The sequence below is a fragment of the Ixodes scapularis genome, unplaced genomic scaffold, assembly GCF_016920785.2.
Source record: "Ixodes scapularis isolate PalLabHiFi unplaced genomic scaffold, ASM1692078v2 PGA_scaffold6__148_contigs__length_123643588, whole genome shotgun sequence".
Taxonomy (NCBI): Eukaryota; Metazoa; Arthropoda; class Arachnida; order Ixodida; family Ixodidae; genus Ixodes; species Ixodes scapularis.
This window is the reverse complement of record NW_024609881.1, coordinates 55,082,636-55,108,328: the sequence shown is the minus strand read 5'-3', so window position 1 is coordinate 55,108,328 and position 25,693 is coordinate 55,082,636. Positions and strand designations below refer to the sequence as shown.

General features: G+C 49.3%; 1 protein-coding gene across 1 annotated transcript in view; it reads left to right on the top strand.

The window, feature by feature from the left end:
* The window catches only part of LOC8032393 (E3 ubiquitin-protein ligase SMURF2), a 55,325-nt gene extending 31,103 nt beyond the window's left edge, over positions 1-24,222 (top strand). The window contains exons 9-18 of the mRNA XM_040205936.3: positions 1,410-1,619; positions 2,825-3,032; positions 4,156-4,259; positions 5,513-5,627; positions 6,862-7,040; positions 8,580-8,717; positions 14,963-15,083; positions 16,181-16,382; positions 21,430-21,514; positions 22,155-24,222. Coding sequence (XP_040061870.2) covers positions 1,410-1,619; positions 2,825-3,032; positions 4,156-4,259; positions 5,513-5,627; positions 6,862-7,040; positions 8,580-8,717; positions 14,963-15,083; positions 16,181-16,382; positions 21,430-21,514; positions 22,155-22,254 — 1,462 coding nt within the window. The 3' untranslated portion in view covers positions 22,255-24,222. The remainder of the gene's footprint in view (positions 1-1,409; positions 1,620-2,824; positions 3,033-4,155; positions 4,260-5,512; positions 5,628-6,861; positions 7,041-8,579; positions 8,718-14,962; positions 15,084-16,180; positions 16,383-21,429; positions 21,515-22,154) is intronic.
* Positions 24,223-25,693: the final 1,471 nt, after the last annotated feature.

The following is a 25,693-nucleotide window of genomic DNA, read 5'->3' as shown; positions in this document are numbered from 1 at the left end:
ACAGGTTCTGCTTATCGTAGACAAGTGCTCGGCGCACAAGGTCGACGTGGAGCTGAAGGCAATTAAACTCGTGTTTCTTCCACCAAACACGACTGCAGCACTCCAGCCAATGGACCAGGCTGTGATCAAAAACATCAAGTCTTCCTACAAACGTCACATGCTGGAACGAATGGTTCTTTGCGCGGCCAAAGGGAACCAGATTTATAACGTGACGCTCCTCAGTGTCACCGCCGCAACAATTGCGAACTGTTTCCGTCACTGTGGTTTTAGTGTCTTGGGTACGGAGGCGGCTGGTGGCGACATTGGAGAATGTGATGTTGTTTTTGAGGGCATGCGTGATCTGCTGCAGGACGTGAGTTTTGCCGATTACGTCGATGCTGACAGTAGCGCGGTGATCTGTGGCGCTATGACAGACGAAGACATCATCGCTCAAGTAGTTGGTGAACCCGTCGCAGAAGCGGAGAACGACGTCGCTGACGAGGAGGAAGAAGTGGGGGTGGAAGAAACTCCGATTCGGCCATCCGCACCGGAGGTCATTGATGCATTGAACGTGGCACGTCTTTTGTTCAGCTTTAAAGGGGGCGAAGAAGATGCCTTGTGCTTAGTGCGTCCCTTGAAAATAAGCTAATGACCATAACTTTCCAAGAAAAGAAGCAGATGATGATCACTGATTACTTTGGATAATAAAGATCTGCCGTTCCGAGCGTTTCCTGTGCAGAAACGGCCTTTTTTTTTCGTTTTTAGTTAGTTCAAATTTTGTTTAATTTGAATTCTTTTTGCATCCCCGTGCAATTCAAATTAACGAGCTTTTACTGTATTTCTTCTTCTTCCACAGCCCAGTTTCGGTTTTGAGCAGTTGCATTTTTTTCTTTATTAAAAATATATGTGATGCTGTAGAACAATATTGATTGGGTAGTCTTCTGACGCCATAATGGATCGCGTAACAAAATGTGAAAAGTAGGTTTTGGGGGTGTCAGTGTTCCTTTAAGGTTAATTTTTTTTTTTTCAATGAAAAGAACTCTAGCCAAAAGTTTAGTTTTTAATGACATGGCGAATATTGGGTCAACAAAATTAATCTGGGCAACGTTTCTCGTAACGTCATCTCTCGGTAGACCTCCCCTCCTTTCACCGCCAACGAAATGCCTATGCCCCACCCCCCCCCCCAAGCCTAACCCTTAAATGTGCCCCTCCCTCGATGACGTAGTGAAAGTGTTGAAGCAGTAGTATTGGACGTGTCGGACGCCTGTTCCGCTGCAGATCGCTCTCTGGGTTGATGGTACCCGGCGTTCGGGGAGGCGCGGCATATTCGGCACAGAATGTCGGAGGCCACGGCTAGCTGACGTAATTCTTGAACATAGTTCATCACATGTGGGATCGAGGTATTCACCTTTCTTCTTGGCCGTCGGCAGGCGGATCCCCGCACCCCAGGTGGCATCTCCGGGGGCCGCCCCGCAACAGCAGCAGCCCCCTCCTCCCGTGGCTGCCTCCCCGTCGGTTCCCCCAGTCTCCCCTCCCGTGGCCCCCATCTCCCCCATCAACGTGAGCGGCCTGCCACCCCCGCTGCCCCCTGCCGCCGGCCCTCCATCTGTGGCCAGCAACAACCACCGGAACAGCCTCTTGTGAGTGTCCTGCCACCGCTATTACGCCACTGTAGATGTTTTACCGGATCATCTCTTGCACTCTATTCTCTTAGGAAGAGAGTGCAGTGTAGGTCAGGAGACGGGAAGCGTGCGTTTAGTGGCGGTTAACTATGCCGCACTCGGACAGTTCTTTGTTGTGCACGCTTGTGTTTTTAATTGTTTGTTTGTTTGAATTAAGTAAAGCTCATTAAGCTAAGTACTTACATGCAGCGCTGTGTTGGGCGGCGCATGTGCACTGGGGTAACACATGAGTGACGAGTTCCAAGACATTTATCATTATTATCACATTTGCCAAATAAAGTGTTGATTTCTTTTTCAATGTATCTGTGCAGTTATTCTTTGAGTGATCACAAATATTTTAAGCTACAAGGATCATGTGATTCGGTGTTTGTTAGTGTTTATGTTAATTCACCGAAAGAAGCCGATAAACTTTTTGGGGTATAAATATACACCGAAAAAAAAACCGAAAATTGAATTTTAAAATAAATACCAAAAAAAGTATGCCGAATTTCGAAATAATAGAAACCGAAAACGCGGAACCCTACCTATAGGCGAGTAGGCAGCTGCCTAGGGCGGAAAAATTTTGGCAAAGGCCAATTTGTGGCCAATCCCAAATTAATTGGGTGTTTTTTTTTAATCTAGGTCTGAACTTAGCTACTTTGGAAATCCTAGCTCCAAACCTAGCTACCTTTAAAAATTGTGTAACTCAAAACATAGATACTTCCCCCCCCCCCCAGGGTTACGGAACTATTAAAGGCTGCCTAGGGTACCAAATGCCAAGTCTGTTTTTGTGCGTATGTAAAAGTTCCTGTTGGGCTAGTTGGTGGTGAACATTTTGAACCATGGCTAAAGGCGGTAAAAGGATGAACACAAGAGAGAAGACAAACACGGGCGTCCGTGTTTGTCCTCCCTTCTGCGTTCGTCTTTTTAGCGCTTTTAACCATGGTTCAAAACCTTCATGCGCATGCCGCTAATGCTTGAGGCTCGTCGGTGTCTGCCGTTTCCGTCTGTTGCTTTGGCGGGACTCGGGTGTGACAGGCTACCTCAATAGCCTAACGTGCCAAACAGACGCAACGGACTCAAACGGACCGAAACAAGTTGGCACAAACGCACTGTGCATTCTGGGTGAGTCGGCTTCTGGCGACCTCGTCCTCCAACCGGTGCCCTTCCCGGGTCGCTCGCAGCGGGGCCCCGTCCCCGGCGGCGCCCCCACCGCCACCGTCGGGAGGCCTGATCGTGGAGCGGCCCCCCTCGCCCCCCGAGCTGTCCTGCCTGCCCAAATACAAGCGGGACCTCGTCCAGAAGCTCTCTGCCCTGCGCCAGGAGCTGCAGACCGTGCAGCCGCAGTCGGGCCACTGCCGGCTGGAGGTCTCCCGGGAGGACATCTTTGAGGTGGGTCCACGCATGGGGTGCAGCCTGTAAAACGCCGCCATGTTTTTCGGCCTGCTGGAATCGACTACGTGTCACAGAAAGCTGCAGATACGCGCGAGTGTTACGTTGGTGGTGGCGATGTAGTGCGGAAAATTTGGGAGCGTGAAATTACCTGGATCAAAAGATAGAAGACAGAAACTAAATTTCTTCGAGCCGGCGTCCACAGTTGGATGTCTTTTAGGAGGGCACTTTGGAGGTGGGTTAATACGAAGTGCTGGAGGGAAAACTATGCTGCGTATTTCGTCCCACGTAGACGAACTACGTGTTGCCGCAGGCCGGGAATTGACGCGAAAATGATGCCATGGGTGGTGATAATAGGATGGGGAAGTTTGAGAGTGTGACATTACCCGGACCGAGAGATGAAAAAGAAGAACGAAATTTCTCTTTGAGCCGATGTCCCCTGCTAAAGGTCTCGTAGGAAGACATCTTCGAGGTGGGTCGATGTACTGGGGTGTGAGAGAGAAAACGACACCGTGTCCAGCTGGAGGCCACATGTTTGAGGTGGCCCAGTGTACTGCGTGCCCCCTAAGAAAAGTGTATGGTGCCTTTTTACTAAAAAAAATTAACTGCATCGTCGAACGTAGCACTAGCGGTAGGACCAGATGCTGAGGTTTAAGAACTAGCTGTTATCTTGTTAAAAAGTTATAAGTAATTTTCTGAAACCTTCGATGGGAAATTAGGGCCCATTTCTGGTGGCTGACGCCATTCATCTCCATGCATTTCTGGGTGACATCGGCTGCCCATTTCTTATAGAAAATTTCCGAAAATTGCTTAAAACTTTTGAATGCGATAACAGCAAGCCCTGAATATTTGGCATCTAGTTTGGGCGACCAGTGCTGTTTTTGGGTGGTGACTGAGCATTCAGCAACACATAATCCACTTTTGCAGTCTTTGTTTGGAGTGCTTGGCACATTGCGTCCAGCAATGGAAGTTTCCGAAAAAAAAAATTGTAAGTTGGTGTGATTGGGAGGTCGGTTGTGGGGGGGGTTTGTTGATGCTGTGAGAGACGGGAGGATGGCAGACTGTGATGTTGGGCCCATTGGGCGTTCCCGCTACGGCATTAGAAATGGAGGCCTCGTTGCAGGAGTCGTACCGTCTCATCATGAAGATGCGCCCCAAGGACCTGAAGAAGCGGCTCATGGTCAAGTTCAGGGGAGAGGAAGGCCTCGACTACGGGGGAGTGGCCAGGTGGGGCTCTTAATTACCCGATCAATTAATCATTCATTGCGTTGGTTACTTGTCATCCAACTGACTCGCTTCAGGGTGTCTTTTCGAGGCTTCACGGATTTCTCCAAAAACAGCCATGAAAGCTACACTAACACAGTCTACGTAGGTGAGTTATAAGAGTAGGGGGACATAATAGCGGGGGCTAATCGTATGGTTCCAATTTGAACTTGCTGAGCTTTATCGAAAACCATTAAATTGATAAATTTTAGAGAGACTTGGAGTGCATGGGAAGCGTGGTAGCGTTCTAAAGTTGCCACTATTGCTACAGACGCAAGGCTGGTGGTGCAAAAACGTGCGTGGTAAGAGGTGAAAAACCTGCACGAGCGCACCGAAGTTTGATGCGTTTTTGAGATCAGATAATTGATGCGATCCTCAGCAAGTTTCAGATTGAGGCCATACGTTTATTTTCACTAGTTAAAAAGTTAATTGACACATTTTAATTAATTATTCTATGTATCGTGACAGTTAGCCCCCTGTGCTATGTCCTACTGACTGTATATTTCTCCTGCACAGATTGCTGTGCTGTAGCTTTCACAACCTGTTTAAAAAAAAGTTATTCCGAAATAATTTAAACCTCACATCCCAAGCATAGATGGCGTGTCCAGTATCTTTTCAACTCGTCCGCGGGTTCTCGCAAAAGGGTAGACGCATCCGGCGGCTTTCTGCACGGCTCCTTGTCCGAACCCACGTCCATAGGTGGGTTCGCCAAATTATCCTATTGGCCGACTCCCGATGTCGGCAGCTCACCTCTGTTCTTCAGCCTGTTTCTAGGGAAAAGCTTTCCCGAAAGCGTGAAGGAAGGGATTCCAGTCCCGGTATTCTTGACTTTTCGTCCCAAGAGCTCGACTGTTGTCCCTAGATGAAAGTTTTCCCCGTATTGTGAAAGAGGGATTCCAGCCCCGGTATTCTTGAATGTTTGTCTCTAGCGCTTGACTGTTTGTCCCACGGGGAAAGGTTTCCTTGTACCGTAAAGATCCTGGTATTCTTGACTGCGGCACGGTGCCTGAAAAACGTCTTTAACCGGTGCATTTAGCGTCTCATCGCGCCCATACTTCGAAAGTGGCCCCAAACAAACGACGTCCCGGGAGTCGGCACGTCGCGCCGTCGGTCGTTGAGACCCCGACGGTTGGCGTTAAAAGTCCCAGCAAAAAGCGCCAGCGAAAGCGAGCGTCGCTGTTGTTGCGGCGTCCCGACCCTTGGCTTCTTTCCCCCAGGGAGTGGCTGTACCTGCTGTCTCACGAGATGCTCAACCCGTACTACGGCCTGTTCCAGTACACCAGGGACGACATCTACACCCTGCAGATCAACCCGGACTCCTCGGTGAACCCGGTACGCACTCCGGTTGCACCTTTTAGGCGCCAGAGACATGCCCGTCTGCCGTAGAAGCGGTCAATTGAGATTTTAAAGACGAAAAAAAGTATGGCAGATCGCTAGGCAATTGTGTACATGGAACGTTCTGACATCACAAACGTTTATGTCGTCGTTTAGTGGCACGTCTAGCCCGTTGAGCCGGACGCCTGCGTTCGCAGTGCACTTCGTCGGAAAATTTAACGCATGGCATCTGTATGCTTGAAATGATAAACCTAGTGATCTTCCAGAACATTCTAACCCTCGTCTATTTCTCGTCACTCCGATCCTGGTCAATTGAGCTCCCTGTTAACCAGTAGGCGTCGAGCACCTTGCTTTTGCTCTTCATCTTGTTGACCAATCGGTGTCGAGCCTCGCGGCTACGCAGCTTAGCGAAACCAGCGGGCGAGATCCGTCTGTCGCATCAATGCCGAGGCAGAGAGGGGTTCCTCGGCCATTGGTCGAGGCAGACGGACGTTTTAGGTGCTGAAACGTTTGATAACTCACGGTTGAGGGAATTCACCGCGGAATCGCTCCCGTGCTGGGGAACTCACCTTACGGGCTAGGGAGTGAGCCTCTTTTGAAAAATCGGTCTCTTATCCCGCGCAGAGCCAAACCCGACCCCCCAATAGCGGCATTGCACGGCTTCTCTCCGGAGAAAGAGAATGTCTTTGAAAGCGTAGGGCAGAAAGCGAGGAATCGATTTGAACGCTTCGGTTCTTGTACGTTGCCTTCGATTCACGAAGTCGAGAGTCCTTGATTTAGTTGATCATGTTCTCCTGTCACCTCTATTAGTGCAGAAAAATTTGAGCTTTTGAGACTGGCACTCGAGGGCTCTTATTTTTGAGAAGAGTCTATTTGCCAGGAAGTTTCTTGGAGGGAATTAAAGAGGAAATCATTCGGAGAATTCCCTAGCTCACTATCAGCTGTTTACAACTTTTCCAAACCTTGTTACTTTTTTTCCGCATTCTGCACGAACTAAACCGTGTTGCAGGTTAAGAAAATTGCGACAAGCTCCTCCCATAAAGCCTTCTGCTCACTTTGGCAGAGTCAATGTTGGATGGGAGGTGAGAGGAGAGGTGGGTCCACTTGCCTCTCTTTCGTTTGCTCGCTGGAGTGGAAAAGTGGAGGGCTTTGCGGGAGGGGCTCGTCACGCGACTGTGCAGTGTGGGGAAGGATTGTTCCCCACGGCCGTCTGTCTCTCTCTCGGCCTCAGGAGCACCTGTCGTACTTCCACTTTGTGGGGCGGGTGATTGGGCTGGCGGTGTTCCATGGCCACTACATCGACGGGGGCTTCACGCTGCCCTTCTACAAGATGCTTCTGGGCAAGCCCATCCACCTGGACGACATTGAGCTGGTCGATCCGGACCTGCACCGCAGCCTTACCTGGATGCTGTGCGTTCCCACCCGTCTAGCTTGAATCCAAGCCAATCCTCGGCCGTAACTATGGTGCCTCAAACCGACCTGCGTTTTTGTCTGCGTCCCTAAAAAGTGGTCGCTCAATTTCTGCCCAACAACGTCGTAGCTTCCGGGTTTCCGCTCGATGCTCTAATATACTATTATAATATAACATCATTATTAAAAAAAATTATTGCCGTAACATCCTGTAAGAACGTACACCAAGAATGAAGAGATAAACAGTGAAAAACATGTGGTGGGCTGACTTTGGGGATGTGACAGTGAAACATTATCAAAAATTAATTATAAGTATCGGGGCAACCGTCGCAAACCATGTGACGTGGGAACTGATGCTGCTAATCGCGGACACAACGAATTCACCTTTCTCGGTGCGAAGAACCCGCAGAAACCCGCCGAGAACTCGCATCTCACGGGAACAAACACGGTGGACGCAGCAGATACAAGTTTCGCGGTGCAATAAACACGCGGGAACCTGCGCCAAACTTGCCTGTGACAGGAATCGATGTCGCGTGCGCAGATCAAGGACGCAGCAGAATTCATATCACCATGCAATATACATGCGGGAACAACTTGCGTGTTATGGGAACCAATGTCACGCACGCAAATCGCAGACAAACTTTTGAAGAACCTGCAGAAGCTCCCATGTCATGAAAACGGATACTGCAAATCACAGGAAAAACTCTTGTTATGGGAATTGATATAGTAGCACGCGCAGATCACGGACAAAATGTGAGAATCCGCTACGAACTCGCATGTCACGGGAACGGATACTGCAGGTCGCTGACACAGCAGAATTGCATATCATGATGCAACATACACGTGAGAACAACTCGCGTGTTAAGGGAATCAATATGTCGCATGCAGGTCTCGGACAAAAACTCAAGAATCTGCTACGAACTCGCATGTCATGCAAACGGATACCGCATATCGCAGACGCAGTAGATTCTAATGTTACGAATATTTAGACAGAAGAAACGGAATGGGCGATCTCTCGGGAGGTGATGTCCTTTCGGAATTTTACAGTAGGTCCTTTTCGGCGTCACCCTTTAATATCAAGTGACAAAATTTTTTTTTTCTTTGGGGCTTACGTTGAAGAATATGGGAGACGGGCATGGGATTCCCCTTCAAGGAACCTTCGCACAACCCGAATACTTCTAAAATGTTCCCGTGCCGATAAGAGAAGTAAACGAGGTAAGGAGCATGGCTCCGAAGAAAATAGGGGCAAAGTTTCGAGTCGACGCAGAATAGAGCTTTAGGTAAAAATTCCCTTCCCCTGAATCATTTTTTCTTTCTTCTTCCAAGGCGGCTCCAATTTGGGTTTTTCTTTGGTTATCTCCCATTTTTGTGAAGACACAGGGAGACCCAGTTATAATCGTCAAGGGTTAACTCTAAGTGGTGTTTACGGAAGCTATGCAAATGGTCACGCTGCCCCCTTCAAAGCTCCAGAATACGATGCAGTGTTGCTTTCGACGTGCATCCACGACGGAAGGTTTGAGGCAGTGGGCGTGCTTGCAGGAACAACGACATAGGGGACGGCATCGACACAACCTTTTCGGTGGAGCACAATGCGTTTGGGCAGCTCCAGGTGCACGAGCTGAAGCCCAACGGCCGGGAGCTTCCGGTCACGGACGACAACAAGAAGGAGTATGTCAGGTGTGGGCCCTTTTCAACCTTTCCCTCCCACAAAGAGCACAGAGTATGTTGTGAACAAGGTGGGCACCTGCCCACATCATTCCACGCTTGTGTGACGCGTACCACGCATGTGCGACGCATCGCACGACGTCGCAGGCTCCCGTGAACGTGTACGACTTCGTGGTGCGACTTGTCGTGGTGTTGTGCGACCTCACGATGCCCTGAGTGACGTTTTGTAGTGTCGTCAAACTATGATCGGTGTCAGTGTTAAAAAGTACCTTAAGTACATTGTACTTACAGTACTACTTGAAACAAGTTTAGAAAACATGTACTTTACTTGAAGTACATTGTCCGAGTAGTACAGTATAGACCACTTACAACGTAACCGCTTATAGTGCAGGACCGGGTATAACGCGGTTTTTTTAAACCACCGGTTCGCCTCCCATAGAACTCCATGTATTTACATACCGCTTAAAATGCAGGCGCGCGAAGGGAAATACCGGCTATAGTGCGGTTTTTGGCACAGCCCGCCGACCGCGCCGACGACCGGAGCAGCGGGCACGCTTCCCTGTGCGACACTAGATAACGGCGCTGACGGCGCGGGGCGAGGATGTTGCTCGAAGAAGTGGGGAGAAGCGAAGAGAGAGGCTTCAGTCGCCGTAGCGACAGAGGGACGCACGACACGTGCGTGCGTCCCTCCGCTGTGTTGGAAACAAAGAAACAAACAACCGCACCGACAGACCAATCGCAGATCGAGGAGAAGTGTTCGCGCGCGTTGCGTGCCGGTCGCGGGCCGGCTGCTTCTCCGCAAACATGGTGTCGGTTCTGATCGTCGTCGTAGACGGAGTTCATCTCATCGTTCTGCGTAAAAGCGCTATCCTTGACTGTGAATTTTCGTTGTGTGTCGCTATGATAACCCAGCACGTACCAGAAGGGAAGATTCACCTACTCGTGCGGCGATGTCGTGGCGGCGCTCTCGAGACGGCAGAAACGCCCGTGTCGTCGTGTTTGTTTACTTCGACTACAGTACATCGCCCGGATTTCTTATTTGGCGCATTTCATGCGTGTGCTCAAGTTCAAGGTATTACTGGCGCGTACCGTATGAAGGATGCGAATTTTCACGCGTTTTCATCTCCGGAGAAAAGTGATTAGGGTTAGCAATCCTGAACGCTCGCAACGTCCGTCCGCAACCCGCGACGCCGTTAAAAGGCTGCGCCAGGCAAAAGCCGCTAATTTCTTTCAAAATGTGTGACACACTTGAGACAGAACTGTACTAGTCTGGTGAAATAAAGACTTTCCTCAGACTAAGCTTTATTTTTCATCTAACATAAAATAAATTCTTTTACAAAGGTAAGTTGTCTCATGGCATGTATTTTGGCCTGAAAAATAGATGTTTTGGTTATAACGCGGTACCGCTTATAGTGCGGATTTTCGCGACTCCCGCGACATACGTTATATGCGGTCTACACTGTACTGAGTATTTTTTGCTGGTACTCTCCGAGGAAAGTACAACTCCCAACTTAAAGTACATTCCCCAAATTTGGTCTTGTTAAATGTGTGTACCAAAATTATGCTTTGTAAACCCTGAAGAAATAATAAAAAGAATATTTTACTTTCATAAAAAAAGAAAAAAAAAAAACTGTAGTGGGGAAGCGTATCGACGCATGTCGATACGCTTCCCGAGCAGCGTTCCAGGCGAGCCAAATAAAATATTTGGCTCGCCTGGAACGCTGCTCAAAACTTGAGAGCTACGGGCCTAGTGTACTGGCGTGCGGTCATGTACCACTACTGCGCGGTGCAGGTTAAAGACCCCAAGCTAGCGGTTGTACTGCACTGTCTAAATTTTTCATCTACAGAGAGTGACTCGTCCAACTTTGAAATGGCTGACCAACGATGTGCTTTCTAAATATCCACCCAGCCTCAATTATTATTTTGGCCCTCAGTTCAAGCGTCTTAGAAAACGCACTGGGCGCTGTTCATTACTGTAAAAATGTCCACTTTAAAATACATCTCCACGTGGTGAATGATGTTGATTAGGGCGAAGCTCTGGTGATGCTTGTCTGCGTAGACGCTGAGCAGCAGCATGCCGAGCTTTTCGTTTGTTTTATTCCATGTCATGCTGCGGTCAAATGCTCAAATGCGTATACCGTATTTGCAGGAATATAACGCGACTACGAATATAACGCGAGGGCAGGTTTTGATGCCCTCAAAAAGAAAAAAAATATTATTACTATTATAACGCGAACCGAGGCCGCGTCAATTTCTCGCAATCAGGGGGGCATAGCAGATGTGAAAAGTCAATGGAAATAGAAGAAATATCAGTTTATGTTTTGACTGCACTCATCCTCACTGCTCAGTTCCTTCTGTTTACAATCCACTTGGCAACTACGCAGATAAGCAGCAGCACGGCACCTGCTTGACTGGTAGTCCCTTTTTCTTCCGTGCGAGCTCCTCGGCAGCCCACAATCCAAACAAGGCACGAAGCAGAAGCACCAACACACAAACACCAGATCACTCTGGAGCAGAAACTAAACAATGCGCAGGCAGAAAAAAAGACTGCTGAATCGGATACACAATCACACTTCTTGTTCTGGTCCCTCTGCATAAACAAATGCCTCGTGTTGCACGATTGCGTAAACGCGGTTGGTACTCTTGGCCAGTCTTAGCTTGGCTTGTGCTGACTTGACTTGGCCCGGCTTGGCTTGGCTCGAATTGGCCAGTGCCCGCATTCCCGCACGGCGCTCGCGCCGTTTTTCCAGCGTGTGCGCGTTGTACAAACACAAAAGCGATAAAAATGCTTTTTAATGTTTTCTATTCGCCCTTTCACGTGGCCCAATAGCTAATAAATTCCCTCCCACACCCCCACTTCTTTTCCCACCGGATCTCCTGCATTGAGCCGGAGGGATGACTTTCTCCAGACTTGCGCGCCTCGTGGCTGAACTTGATTCCGAATATAACGCGAAATGCGTTTTGGAGCACGTAATTTCGAAAAAAAAACTCACGTTATATTCGTGCAAATACGGTATAACCACGTTCCACACCACACATTCTCTTTCTGACATGGATGAAAACGAACGAAAGGCTCGGCATGCTGCGGCTCAGCGTCTACGCAGACAAGCAGCACCAGAGCTTTGCCCCAATCAACATCATTCACCACGTGGAGATGCGGTTGTTTTTTTTTGGCCTACACGAGCGCGTGAGCTCACGAGCAGGAGCACGTGCACCCGACGGCGGACGGACATACGGACATGGCTAGCCCCTAAGCAGCTTCGCCCCTAAAAAAAATCATGAGCCATTCCACTGGGAAGGTGGATGACCAGCGACATTGTTTAGCACACGACAGAGACCCGCTCCGAGGTGCTGGAGCAAACTAGACACGTGCGACGGGACCGCCACCTTGGGAGAGCGGAAGGAAAGGAAACTAGGCACGCAAGCGCTTGGAAGGACAACGAAGAGAGGGCGGTGCGAGTGTAGACATGGCCGACGTGGCTCGCACAGCGGGAAATCTTTGAGAAACCTTTAACTACCTGCGAGTCTACCGATCTTGAAAATGGTGCCTATTGATAACTAATCTACTGATTAGATTCATTGCTAAATTGCCCAAGCATCAAGGAGAATGCAGGGAATGGTGTTCCACGTGCCGGCGTTTGCAGCAGTAACTGTTCTAAAGCAAAAACCTAAACAAATGGCACCTTGCATGCGCGTTTGTCAACGCCTTATTTTGGGTATTTACTTCGAATCTTTTATTTGAAGGAGGCTTGCGTGTGCGTCGGTGCCGGCGTCTGCAGCAGTAAGTGTTTTGGAGCAAAAGCTTAAAACAAAGGGCATCTTGCACATGCGTTCGTCAACACTTTATTTTTGGTTATTTACTTTGAATCTTTTATACGGGAAAGGCAGGCACGTGCGGCGGTGCGAGCATAGAGTTTCTAGTCACAGCACATGAATAATCCTCGGAACCCTAGCCATAAACAGCTTCGCTGTAAATCACGAGCAGACATTGCATCACTCTGTCTGTGCTGGGGGCAGCTCTCCTGCAGCATTTGAAATTCTCGCTACTTCTCGCTTGGTCAGTGCGAGCGCGGAGGTTAAAAATTTTAGGAGAGGACACTCCTCCACGAGAGGATGGCTTGTGGAAGCTACGGGGCTGACATCGTTCTCTCTCCTAGTAACTTTAACCCCCTTGGGTGCAAGCGGTGCCAAATTTAGAAATCTAAGGGAGTTTGAATTTGGCCCCATTTCCAAAAATAAGAACTCCGTGGCCACTTCCTTTTGTTCAATATTCAACGCCTTTTCCTAAAAGAACTGATGCACCCCCGATTACCCCTGGAGTAACGCATACCAGTAAAAAATATATAGTACACTGTACTTATACACGCCTTGCGCCTGACGTCACGCCGTGATGCCCCACCCCCGATCGCCATTGCTCCGTACCAGAGGAGGACCGGAGAATTTACAAAGCATAGTCGACGGCGTGTTTCGTCCGACCATGACATGTTTACGCAGTTTGAGAGCGTAGCGTTTTTTTGTTTTTTTTTTTGCGTGTGTTTGTTGTTTTTTGCACAATTTGTAAACAAATCGTTTGAATCTATTTTTACCAGCGCCTACGAGCTAAATATGCCGTCGCCGGAGGAGCGGACGTTGCCGCTCTACGGAGATTACTTCGACGAGCTCGTTGGGCCTACGAGAGCGAGATACGCGAAGAAGGTGGAACTTTGCGACGGCGAAAATCCCCACAAACTCCGTGTCGGCGTGGACACGACATTCGACGCCGCCTTTTTTCCTAACGTAACTCGTTCAGCCTCGAGCGCTGCAACTCGAGGCTGAGCGATCTCCTTCGTCCATGTAACCAAGCTTCAAACTCGGTGCCCACTCAGGGTTCGTGTCATCGGACAACTTAAAAGGAGCTCCTGTAAAACAAAAAAAAAAAAACGCCATTCGCTGACGCGCTCGCGTTCGTGAAACTCGCCGCAGCAGACAACGTTGCGCCGAGTTTTACATTCAATTTTGCGACAGCAACTGGGTGAACGGGTCCCGAAAACGGAGAACGACAAGAAGCATTTCTTACCTGTAACAAAGTGCTCGCTGCACACCTGTGTGTTCACGTTCGCGACCAGGTCGGCCCTGTTAATTTTCGCAAACCACATGCTCCTTCACTTCTTTGACAGTTCGTGTGTCTGCCGACACTGAGCAGAGATCACCTTCGGTAGTTTGAAAAATCTTCGCATCACCGACGGTGTTACAATTACGACGCCTGTTGCTCTTAGTCCTGTTTGCACAATTAATAATTGCACATGCAACCATTCTACGTAGCGAAACCTTTGCTCAGCGAGGCAAACTGACGGCAACTCCAGGGAACATTCTATGCAGCTATGACGATTTGGTACGGCGTAATGGCGATGGCCCTCCCAGCATGCAATTTTAATGACGTAGGTGCAAGGCATGTATAGGAGAGTGAAAGGGCGTCATAAAAGATTGCGTTAAAAAGTACTTGTACTTTTCTTGGAGATTAGATACATTGTATTTATAGCACTTATTGTGCTTGGTGTACTAGTACTTTACTTGAAGTACACAACCTCTAATTTACTTTGTGCTTTACTTCAAATATTTTTCACATGTTCTTTACCCAATGCTGATCAGTGTCATGACACTGTGACATGTTATGACACTAAGATCATGATGTCATAGTGTCATGTGACATCATGATGCCTCAATAAGTCATGTGACATTGGGTGACATTATGACGTCGTGCAACATCGCAGTCGTGCGACTTCATATGCGGACTTGTGTTTTGCAAGCAATGCAGCAGATGCAAAATCCAATCTCGATCTTCCAGGCACGTGACGCCGTGCCAGCATCGCCACGGCCTCCTCTTGTACCGTTTCTTTTTTATTGTTTTTGAAGTTTTCGCAGGTGGCAAAGTCTTCTCAAAGTGTCTTTGAGTCCTCTCTCCTGCCCCTTCTGTGTGCTTGTTTTTGTTGTCATTTTTTTCTTTCCCAGTCGCATTGTGTGGCCGGCGGAGCTCGCAGCGGAGGTGTCTGGCAGTCGGCGAACTCTGTTCTACCTTGCATGCTTCACTTATTTTTTTTTTCCAAGGTTCATTGAGTGGGAATGCAGTTGTGCTTAAAAATTGCATTAGTAGAACTGCATCACTATTGAAGTGAAGGAGGAGACAGCCACCAGCTTGCGAGCCAAGGGTAGCCTATAAGAAATGCACGAAAGAAAGCGGTGTTGCGTGTTGTCCATTTGTGGTTTGGTTCCCTCCGCAGGCTGTTTGTGAACTACCGTTTCATGCGTGGCATTGAGCAGCAGTTCCTGGCCCTGCAGAAGGGCTTCAGTGAGCTCGTTCAGCCGCACCTGCTCAAGGCCTTCGACGAGAAGGAGCTCGAGGTACGCCGCCTTGACCTCTGCTTTGAGCGATTTTGGAAGACAAAACAAAGGTGCCGGGGATGCCTGCGCCGTTGGCAAGTTTGAGGGGTTGTTGGCAGATGTGGCCAAAAAGTAGCCAACAAAATGATTTTTGGGGTGTTGTCTCGGTGAATGGGTTTTCGGACTATGTTTGATACATGTTTAAAAGGTGAAATTTTATGCGGTGCGGACTATACGAGGGTTTACCTTTCTAGATTGGTCATTATGACGAGACTGACAGATTTTGTGAGTGACAAAGTATGTCAGTCTTAATTTATAATTGATGTATGATACAGGCTTCTGTATGAACTAACAATGCGGGCATTTGTCAAGGTTTGCAGTGCACGAGAATCGTTTGCATGCCAGGTGCGGGCTATATAAGGAGAAGTTTTTTTTAAGGTGAAACATTCTTGACTAAATGTCCGGCTTTTCGTGTAGCCCAAAAATAAAACCTGGAAAATAGCGTGGCCGTAAGGAGGCGAGGTGGGAGAGGAGGAATGGGTTAGAAGGTTCTAAAAGGTTACCAGGTTCATCTCTTCCAGCATACACAGGCCGTGCCTCGAATTATCTGGTGAAGAGCGCCGTGAACTGGGGCGTTAGGCTGAAGAGGCTAGACGTGCTGCTAAACAAACTTTGCTAGATGCTTGTGATGTTATAGTCCGTTGCAACTCAAGAAGGTAGGGAGAGAGAAAGGAAGGCCAGAGAGGAGGAAGCAGGTGGAATGCTGGAGAGTGGAGGAAGTTTCCCCCTTTCCTCTCCAACGTTCCGTCTGCTTCCTCCTCCCCAGTCTTCTTTCCCTTGCCCTACCTTCTTGAGTTACAACGGACTATAGGACGTTACATGTGCAGGACACAATTGCCTAGCAATTTGCCGTATTTCTTTTTCCACCGAACGAACTGGGTTGCAATTAAACACTAGTGTGGGAGCCAGCTTTCTCTCGCGCGCTCTCTCGTGCAAAGGAGACGCCAAGTATCGAAGTAGCGCAGAAGCCGCGCTAGCCTCGACGCCGCGGAGCTTGGGCAGTGCGCCGGAGTCTTGAATGCTGTCCCACCTCCCTTGGTGCGGCGGTTGTTGCGCAGCTGGTGATTGGAGGCCTGGGCAAGATTGACCTGGAGGACTGGCAGAAGCACACGAGGCTCAAGCACTGCACGGCCGACACCCCCGTGGTGCAGTGGTTCTGGCGCACTGTGGAGGGCTACAGCGAGGAGCGCCGGGCTCGCCTGCTCCAGTTTGTCACCGGAAGCTCCAGGGTGCCGCTGCAGGGCTTCAGGGCGCTGCAGGGTAAGTGCACTTCGAGGACCCCCTCCCCCGCAATTTGCTTTTTAGATAGATCCGGCGAACGGACTGTTTTTAGAAGTGCGCACCATCTAGCAGCGGCTTCGCCGCTTATTTGAGTTGTTGTTGCTTGGCTACGCCCGGAACCACTAAACGAGCTACGCTTAGAGTGTCGGCACTTTGTTGTGGGCGCCGCCATGTCGGTGTTTAGTAGAGAGCAGACGCAACCGCCGATCCCGACGATTCGAAGGTGCAACTTCCTCAGCATTGGATACGGCGGCGGGAAGCTCGCATGATATTGTTTTGCTTTTGTTGCAAACTGTTTACATGTACGTGGGGCACGGAGAAGCATTTCCTGCGATTTCATATGAAGCTTCGGATAACTAGCAACCACGATTTTGAGCCCCAAAATGGGCAAGTGTCGTCACTCCGAAGTGTAGCTTATTTTGTGGTGCTAGGTGCGCCCTCGAAGCGAGCGTAGGACGCGACGGCTGCGTCGGCGTTTGGTGCGAGCTGTGCTCGGGTCGCATCAAGAACGTATACTGCATCGGTATTTGGTGTAGACTCAAATGGCGACTGTCGTTGTTGCTCAACGCGGTTTTGGAAAGGGTCTACGGGGGGGCGGGACGAAGTGGGACTGGCGGCGCCGCGGCTTAGGGAGGTGCTTACGAAGTCGCCAGTTTCGGCGTCCCGCCGGCTCTCGGAAGCGTTTGAATACGGAGCCACCATTTTGGAGCGACCGGGCTTCTGAAAGCGTCCACGACTTCGCCCACTTCATTGGTCCTTCGAGCTTCGAGCCTCGGGGTCCCGTGGATTCTAGAAAATACTTGTTTGCAAAAGCTCTGGGGAAGCCTTTGAAAAGTGAACGGCGCCGATTGTTGGGTGGTTTGGTGCTGAATTTGAGAACACCGGGTGGCGCTCAATGGTGTCTACTTCTGCTTTTGTATCTGTCTTTGTGCACCTCTGTGCGTCCTCCAAAAACTCGTTAATTTCAATAGCAGCCGTTGGCTGCAATGTTCGGAGCTCAGAAAACTTTGATTGTGCACACGAGCGCCGTCGATTTTGATGCTCAAATGTTTTGTCTGTGTCACGTCAAATTATTTAAGCTAGGATTGCGCGAATATTTGAAATTTTGGATATTTGTTTCGAATAATGCACTATTCGAAACTCGCTTCAAGATAAACTGTGGTATTTGTGCTTTTTCAAAGTGTTGACCACGGTGGGCCAGCCCCGTTGAGCACAGTGCACCGAGCACCGGTGCGCTGTGGAGAATCATGGCTGTTGCTTTCTGCAGTGCACCGATGCTAAATAAGAATTGCGCTCAACGGGGCTGACATGCTGCAATTCTCACTTCGAAAAGTACTAATATTGCAGTCTCATGCTTAGGAGGAAAGCACACTTTCAATGCGGGATGGTCCACTTGTGTGCCTCGTTTATTTAAAAAGAAAGTGAACTTACTGATTTTATCGTAAAGTGCCCGCTTTTTAGCGCTTTCTTACGGTTATAGCATTGACAACAATGTTTGTACAATTTTTCTGATCCCGTGTAAAAAAAGAAAAAGGAAAATAGTAGATGTTTTTGCTCGAGCTGCATCACGCCAGTTTGCAATTTGGTGTTGGCAACACTGCTACATTAGCTTGTATACTAGGGGGTGCAAGCTACTGCTCGTTAAAAGAGGTATAGCTGCTAACATATCCATCCATTCAAATCCAAAGTAACTTTGTTTAGGCAATCTCCTTTGTTGTGGCAACCTTGTTTGTGGCGCACGTCGGGTGTCGTGTTACCGGAACTTTTGCGCATGATCCCTCGAAAGCACTTTTACTACACGATGTTGGGGAAAAATTACTTTTAAGTGTTTATTCCCAGCTTTTCGATTGACTTTTCATTTATCAAGATGTCGTGCAAGGGCGAAAGGTTTGCATTGTGTAGTCTGTGCCACTGCGATGTCAACATTTCGCACGCTGGTCGCCGGGACATTCCGTGTCGTCTCGGTACAAAAAAGCACCAGGACTCTGCGAGAAGCTTGGAGGTTATTTCAGCCGATCAACGGATCCCGACACTACCTTAGCAGAATGCCTTTTTGCGGCATTTTCGATTGAACACAATGTGCCGTTCACAGTGGCTGGTCATGCCGGAGACCAGTTTCGGAAAATGTTTGTGGGCTCAAAGAGAGCTACTAACTATGCCTGTGCTCGAACCAAGACAGCTGCGATAGTGAAGGGAATGGATGAAAAAGAGATTGGCTATGTTTTGGTGCGTGCCGTTCTTGGTCGTATTACTTGACACAATTGTGGTGTTTTATTGGCGTCCCCTGTAGTATTTTTAGCATAGTAGGGTTGGCAGGTCTACTATTGTACAATTTTCAAATTTAGACTCTAGCTATTAAAGGGCAACTCCGCTCAATTCCGAAGATTTCGGGATAATGATTGATTTCGAATTAAAAAGCCCTAGTAAAACACACTACATTGTTTGCTTAGCGAAAAATGGGATATATATTTTTAAATCTAATTTTAAACACGAGTGGAAATCGAAACCGAAACTTCGGCTCCGCCCGGCAACATTGGCCTCGGGTCGCCAAGTGCATGGCAGGCGCGAGTGTCGTCTGCACCGCACTCTTCGCCACGTTTTGGTGTTTACGGCATTCGACGACGTCTGCACAACTGCGGCATTAGTCTGCGCACGTGGTGTCTGTAGTGTGGACGAAACTCCTAGAGACAATAATCACAATCGGTGAGACGACGATGGCGGTTGTGACGCGGAAGACGGCGGTAACGGCGGGACCACGGTGGGCGGCCGGACGGCTCCCAAGAAACGCGCTGCGCAGGCGCGTTGCACCAATCACGTGGACACCGCTGAGCACCGAGAGGCAACGTTGCTGGGGTCATGCGCTACGCTCGCCCAGAGAAGTGAAAACAAGCAAAAGGGGGCCATGATAATGACGTTTAGCTCAATGTTGGCTCCGCCCATGCCGTAGCCTTGACTGCGCTGTTGGTTGCACCTGAATTCGCCCGCTCAAGTCAGCCGATTTTGGCAACTTGGCGAGTTGCAAAGTTTGCCGGACCGTTTAAGAAACATTTAGACAGAACTGCGTCGTAAGATTTCACGTGTGGTCTTCCTAGGCGATACTGAAGAGGACTGCATTGTTTTTTCAAAACCAAAAATGAAGCGGAGTTGCCCTTTAAGCGAGAGGATATGTTAGGCAGAGATGTCAGGACAACCTGCATTCACAATTAATCTTTCCTTTTTTTTCTCAAATTAAACGATTTAAGAAAGGATATTTGCATATACAGTCGAACCACAATATAACGAACTTCAATGTAACGAAATCCTCGATTTAACGAAGTATTTTATTTTTTATAATTTCTTGCCCATAGACCCCATGTATTTTTAGTCCCTATATAACGAAGTCTATTTTGCTGCTATTTCAATATAACGAAGCGCCATTGCCATAGAAGGCAATAAATAAATCAACTCTAAAAAACAACTTCGCAAAAAAATTGTGGTTAAAAAAAAAAAAATTATGCGCAAACGCGAGCGCTTGATAGGTTACTTCACGGGGACAGGCCTTCCAACGTTCCTAGGCTGCCCGAGGATGCGGCGCTGGTAGCGCCGGCGAGGCATGCGGCAAAGCGGATTCCGTGAGGCTGGCCAGAAAATGCCGAGCAAAAAGTTAACACGGCATAACAGCATCACCACTGACATTCACTGATCACCATAGTCCACTCCACTGTACCGCGGGAGCCAACTTCAGCGGGGGAGCGACGTGATGGCGCGACCACGCGGGCAGTGCCATCTAGGAGAAGACCGAAAGGACCGATTATCGTCTTGCGAGCGTGATGTAAAGCAAAGGTGCAAGCACACTGTGGGCGCAAGGGGGCAAGTAAACTGTGCGGTCAAGAGTGCTGTGTAGGTTGGAAACATTGGCACCGCCTAAACTAAACAGCTTTATTTTTTAACCGAGTGGTTCACTCACGTGCTTGCTGCCATAAGGAAACGTAAAGTTCTTTCTTTGGATGAGAAAGCAAACGTTCTGGACGCCATCCTGAAGAAACTGCCGAGATCACGAGCACTCGGGAAGTGCTCGACGCAATGGACGTACTGAGGAAGTACACGGCGTCGCATGGGCAGCAGGATGCCGTGCAAGCGCTCTGGGCGCTCGAACGCCGTATGACGCCGCTGCTACTGTCGGACAAGGCGCAAGCAAAACTCGCGGACTACTTTGCCCCTAAATAAATGTCATTTTCGGTGAGTTTTCATACCCGTAAAATGTTTCGGAATTTTTTTTTTTCGCATGCTAAAGCCAAATTTCGATTTAGCGAAATTTCAATGTAACGAAGTAAATTGCGAATTTTACGGACTTCGTTACATCGAGGTTCAACTGTAGCGAGAAAATTTATAAATACGCTCGATTAGGCATAGTTGGGCATTTCTGTTGGTTTAATTTTATGTCAAATGTGTCATTTATGCTCCCTCCCAGTGTAGGCATTAGACTTTCTGATGTTAAAGTCCATGAATATAGTTAGATTAAAATTACCTTAGCTTGGAAATGGACAAGTGGAAGCTTGGGAACAAGCTTGACAAGTTCAGCTGGGTTTTTGTTTAAGCATGGTACAGTATTGGAAGGTTCGAAGAAACTATTAGATTCTAAGGTGTTCGACAAAACCACTACTGTTCGCTTCGAATTTGCTTTAAACTTAAAGCCCACTGTTCACATATGCCTATTCAGGATTGTTTGTTGCAAAGTCATTTTCCAATAATTTGGTATCGTCCGCCACTAAAAAAAAGTAGTCCTTCCTGTCACTGTCGTGCAGAGAGGTAAACTTTAAGGCACTGTGACGTTCGAGCATATCTTCGCAATCATGAACTTTCAAATGCAGGCATGTGCGTCGACTTTAATCGACAGAACTCGACCACAGTGAATGCGTTACTTCGAGCAGCTTTGTCGTCGGTTGCGTTCTCGTGGGGGTTCCCGTTGGAACCCTGCCATGAAACTTGCCGCCGTCGCTCTCGCGCTCGTGCAACCGATCTCGAGACTGCTGCGTGTTTTCCCCAGGTTCCACGGGAGCCGCAGGTCCACGGCTCTTCACCATCCACCTGATCGACGCCAACACCGACAACCTGCCCAAGGCACATACTTGGTACGCCCTCCTCGACCGATCGTTTGAATTCGGAAGTGCGATACGGAACTCGTCGACGACTTGTTGGCGAGAATAAAATAAAACAACGTTATCTTGCCGGCTATAATCGTGACGTGCGAGTTCGTAGCGAGTTTTCCTTATTTTTTGTACACGATCTGCGCGCGCGATATCAGTTCCCATGACAAGCAAGCTTAGCGTGTTTATCGCGCCGTGAAACGTGGATTGGCTGCATCCGCAGTCTGCGGTATCCTTTCCCGTAACACGAGAGTTTGTAGTGAACTCCTGCGCTTTTATTGCATTGAGAAATGCAAATTTGTTGTGCTTGCGATCAGTGCTATTGGTTCCCATGTCACGTAGTTTGTAGCGGATACCCTTTATGTTTATAATTAATTTTTGATAGCTTCGCTGTCTCATCCCCAAAGTTAGCCCACCTCATGTTTCTCACCATTTATCTCTTGATTTCGGGGTGGGTGCCTTTACGGTATTTTACGGTATGCGAGCCAGAAGACCGGGTTTTATTTCCCCTTACGAACCCAATATTTCCACGTATGTAAAAAGCAACGGTTTGTACGGCTGCGCTGTACAACGCCGATTTGGTCGGATAAGTGGGAGTTGTCAATATGGCGCCCTCTCGTTGCAGCTTCAACCGGATCGACCTGCCGCCTTACGAAAGCCCCGACAAGCTCACGGAGAAGCTGACTCAAGCCATAGAGGAAACGTGCGGATTCGCCGTCGAGTGAAGTCGACACACCAGCCGGAAGGAAGCCAGTCACGCGCTCCTTTGTCGATCCGGCCGTCTGCTATGCAATCGTCGTTCAGCGGTCCGCGCGTCGCGACGAGCGCCCTTCTTTAATCTGAAACCCTCCTCCGAATGCCTCGATCGCGTTCACAGGCATTTATAGAACTCTCTCGAGCCTCTTGGGCCACTGAGGTCGCCCGGGGTCACCTCGGGGAAAGGTCACTGCGGGGCGGTCTTCCCCGCCACTTCGGGAGGCCGAGTTTTCCGGGTCGCGAAGCCGAGGTTCGTGCGAGCACGAGCCGACGAAGGTGCCTTTGCGCAGCCGCGGGCTCCACCGGCCCGCGAGAGTCAATTGTGATAGCGGCCAAGTCAATGCAAGTTTGCGCCCCTCTCGGGCCACTGGAACGCGGGGCGCGCGGACACACTGCCCCTATTTATTTATTCCCGGCACCATTCGCCGGTCAAGACCGGATGAGGTCTGGGGACGAACCGCGTGGTCCGTCGCGCACGACCCCACGTCGAAATGGTTATTGTTAAACGTAAAGTGTGCGCGTTACGCACGTCTGGGAAGTCGTCCGGCGACCGTTTGTTTGTGCGGTCGCCGAAACGTTCGGCGAAGGTGTTCGACAGACTGCCGCGCGCAGACGTGACGAGTACAGGTGGGCGGCGCTTGTTCCAGTGGTGCCGGGTCGTCGGCGTTTTTAAATAAAAAAATGCTCCCGTTTTCAAACGTCGTCGCGCTCAGCGCGGCATCTGCGGCGGCGGCCGCCTTTTACCCGTGTCGTCTGTTCTTCGTTTTCGCGTCAAAACCCAAGTTTTACGACAAACGCCGCGTTTTGGGGCACCACATTTTTTTTTTTCCATTGCTCCGTGCGTGCACTGTTTTGTTTGATGCTGTTGTAGCCAGATGCAACTAGTCCTCGTCTGCCGAGTGCACAGCCTGTCGACTGCCCAGTAGCCCGAACAACAACAACAACAAGGAGAAGAGACTCTCGGGTGGATTTCCTCGGCGTTTTGCGGGACGCCCCGACAGTCTTCCCAATCCGCTTTGCGCCCTCCGGAGGCTCCCAGATCTCACTCGAGCCTCCTCTCGTCGTGCCCCGCGAGAACGAAATCGAAGCGTGGCGCTGCCGCAACTCCCCCGCGGCGATGCCGCGGCACTCGAAACGCTTCCCCGACAAGTGTGTCCGGCGCGGCCTTGAAAGCGGTCCCCCGACTTCCGCCCGACGTCGGCGGACGTGGGCCAAAAGATGCCCGTTGCGCTGCGGGTTGCTCCGCAGCCGGACGGTCGACAGAAACAAAAATTTGCAGTCGTATTTTGACCTATCGATCGAGTACGTGGCGAATGCTAACTCTGGTCTCAGCCTTCCAGCCATGTCCTCCCCATGTACCATTTTCTTTTTTTGGGGGGACGGGGGGGGTTTGCTTTTATTATTGGCACGTGGCACAATTCGTTGCCGCTTTGGGACCGCTTTCGACCCACAGACATTCGGACACACCGGTTGAAGATGGGTTCGGGCCACCCTAGCGGCATGCCGGTGGGGGGGTGGTGGGCGGCGCCCCCGGCTGGTCCCAGACGACTGGAGAATCCACATTCCACGAGCGCCGTCGAAAGTCGTTCCTCCGCAAACTGTGCCTGCCATATGTTTTTTCGTCCCCACGTCAGCAACGAACGTGCGACCGGCGTTGCGACGCCCAGCCGTGCCCACGAGACGCGCATCGTCGTCGACCAGCGTCGTCATCTCACTGTACAAAGAAGAAAAGAACCGGAGTCTCCGTAGGCTCCCGTCAGTTCAATTCAGTACGGGAAACCGAGCTTTTTTTTTTTTTTTTCCTGCTTTTTTCTTACCTTCCCCCCTTTTTTTTCCCCCGGTTGTTTTGTATTTTGCATCCCCTCCCCCTTTCTCGTTTCCCCCCCCCAACATATTGTGTGGAGGAAGAGCGAATAAAGTTGTACCATAAAATGGGACGTGCCTTTGTCGTGTCCTCATTGGGATTTGTTTGGCTGAGTTGGTGAGTTGGCTCTTGCCGAACTCCGCCCCCCTCTCCCCCGATGTCCCGTCTTCTGCGTAGAGGATTCGGGTCAGCCGACTTGTAAATGAACATTTCAACATCTCTGACGGAGCAAGTGAAACAAAATTCAAAGCTTCGATTTACTGCATGTTTTTTTTTTGTTCCATTTTCTTCGGGGGACGACAGCCGTTTATTAACTTTTCTTTCTCTGATGTACAGCCGCCGACTGATTTTTCGGTCTCCACAGGTACCGCAAAAACGTCTGATTAATACACCAGTCCAAAAAATCGGCAGATTAAAAAAATAAACTTGCCTTTATTACGTCTAGGTGGGCTTAAAAAACTTTCAGCCTTTCCCCTCTGGCGAAAAAGGGAGACCAGCAAAGCTGTACTATGGTGGGAATGGGGTATTTATAAATGTAAGGATTAAGGTGTGAATGGGTAATTGGTTATTTGAACTATTAAAGATTCGGACATTAATATAACGATCGAAGTTGTCATTCATGCGCTCCTCCCGTGTGTTTCTTCTTCGTCCTCGTCTGTTTTTCGCGCTGTTTCCTACGATGAATTCCCACCAACTCGGCACGCTATCCATTCGTCTATGATAGCTGGAATGGTTGCCGCCGTCGCTCATAGATGGCGGTAGCTGTCCAGAGTTTTGTGCCACATTTGTTTGGTACCGGACGCTAAACTAAGGAAACTAACCCATAACAGCTCCGCTGTAAAAAAAACCGACAGTAGTGCCTTGCTTCAGGTTGCGCCTCTGCTTGAGTTTGGCCACTTTCTATTAGCTTGGGAATTGCTGCCTCCTTTTCTAGCATTGTGGTCGAGTACTTTCCGCACTTCTTAGCGACACTTCGCGGCGTCAGAAGAACGGATGGGGGCCACGGGGCCACACTGGCCACACCGTCCTAGCCAGCATAGTCTGAACACATTCACCGAGACGGGGCGAGAGGTGCAAGATAGTAACTGCAGAATGGCAAATGAACAAAGAAAAATGGTAACAATGATGGTAATGATGTGCAGCCAGGGGTAAAAAAAGCCGTAGCATAGCGTCGCCTAGCGGTAGTACTTTGCAGTAGTCAAGTAGCCCTGCCAATCTAAGCCAATCCATGAGCAGCCAACATAGAGTCTTAAATGGCGGCTTCTCAATGGTGTTTCCCACTGATCGCTGGTGACGATTTTGTCCCAAAAGAATCAAAGATTCAGACTTCAAGTTCTGCGAAATGTCGGTCGTGAATACGCACTCTTTCATCGGGTAGGTGACGGTTCCTCCTTTAGGTCCAAAATATTGAACAAGTCCGAATTGTTGCCGTACAAAAAATCTGTTGGCGAACGTAAATGTTTCTTGCATGATCGGAAGCGCATACATGAAGCGAATTGAATGATGGAAATTCATTACCCAAAACCAGCTGTTGTTTTTATTCC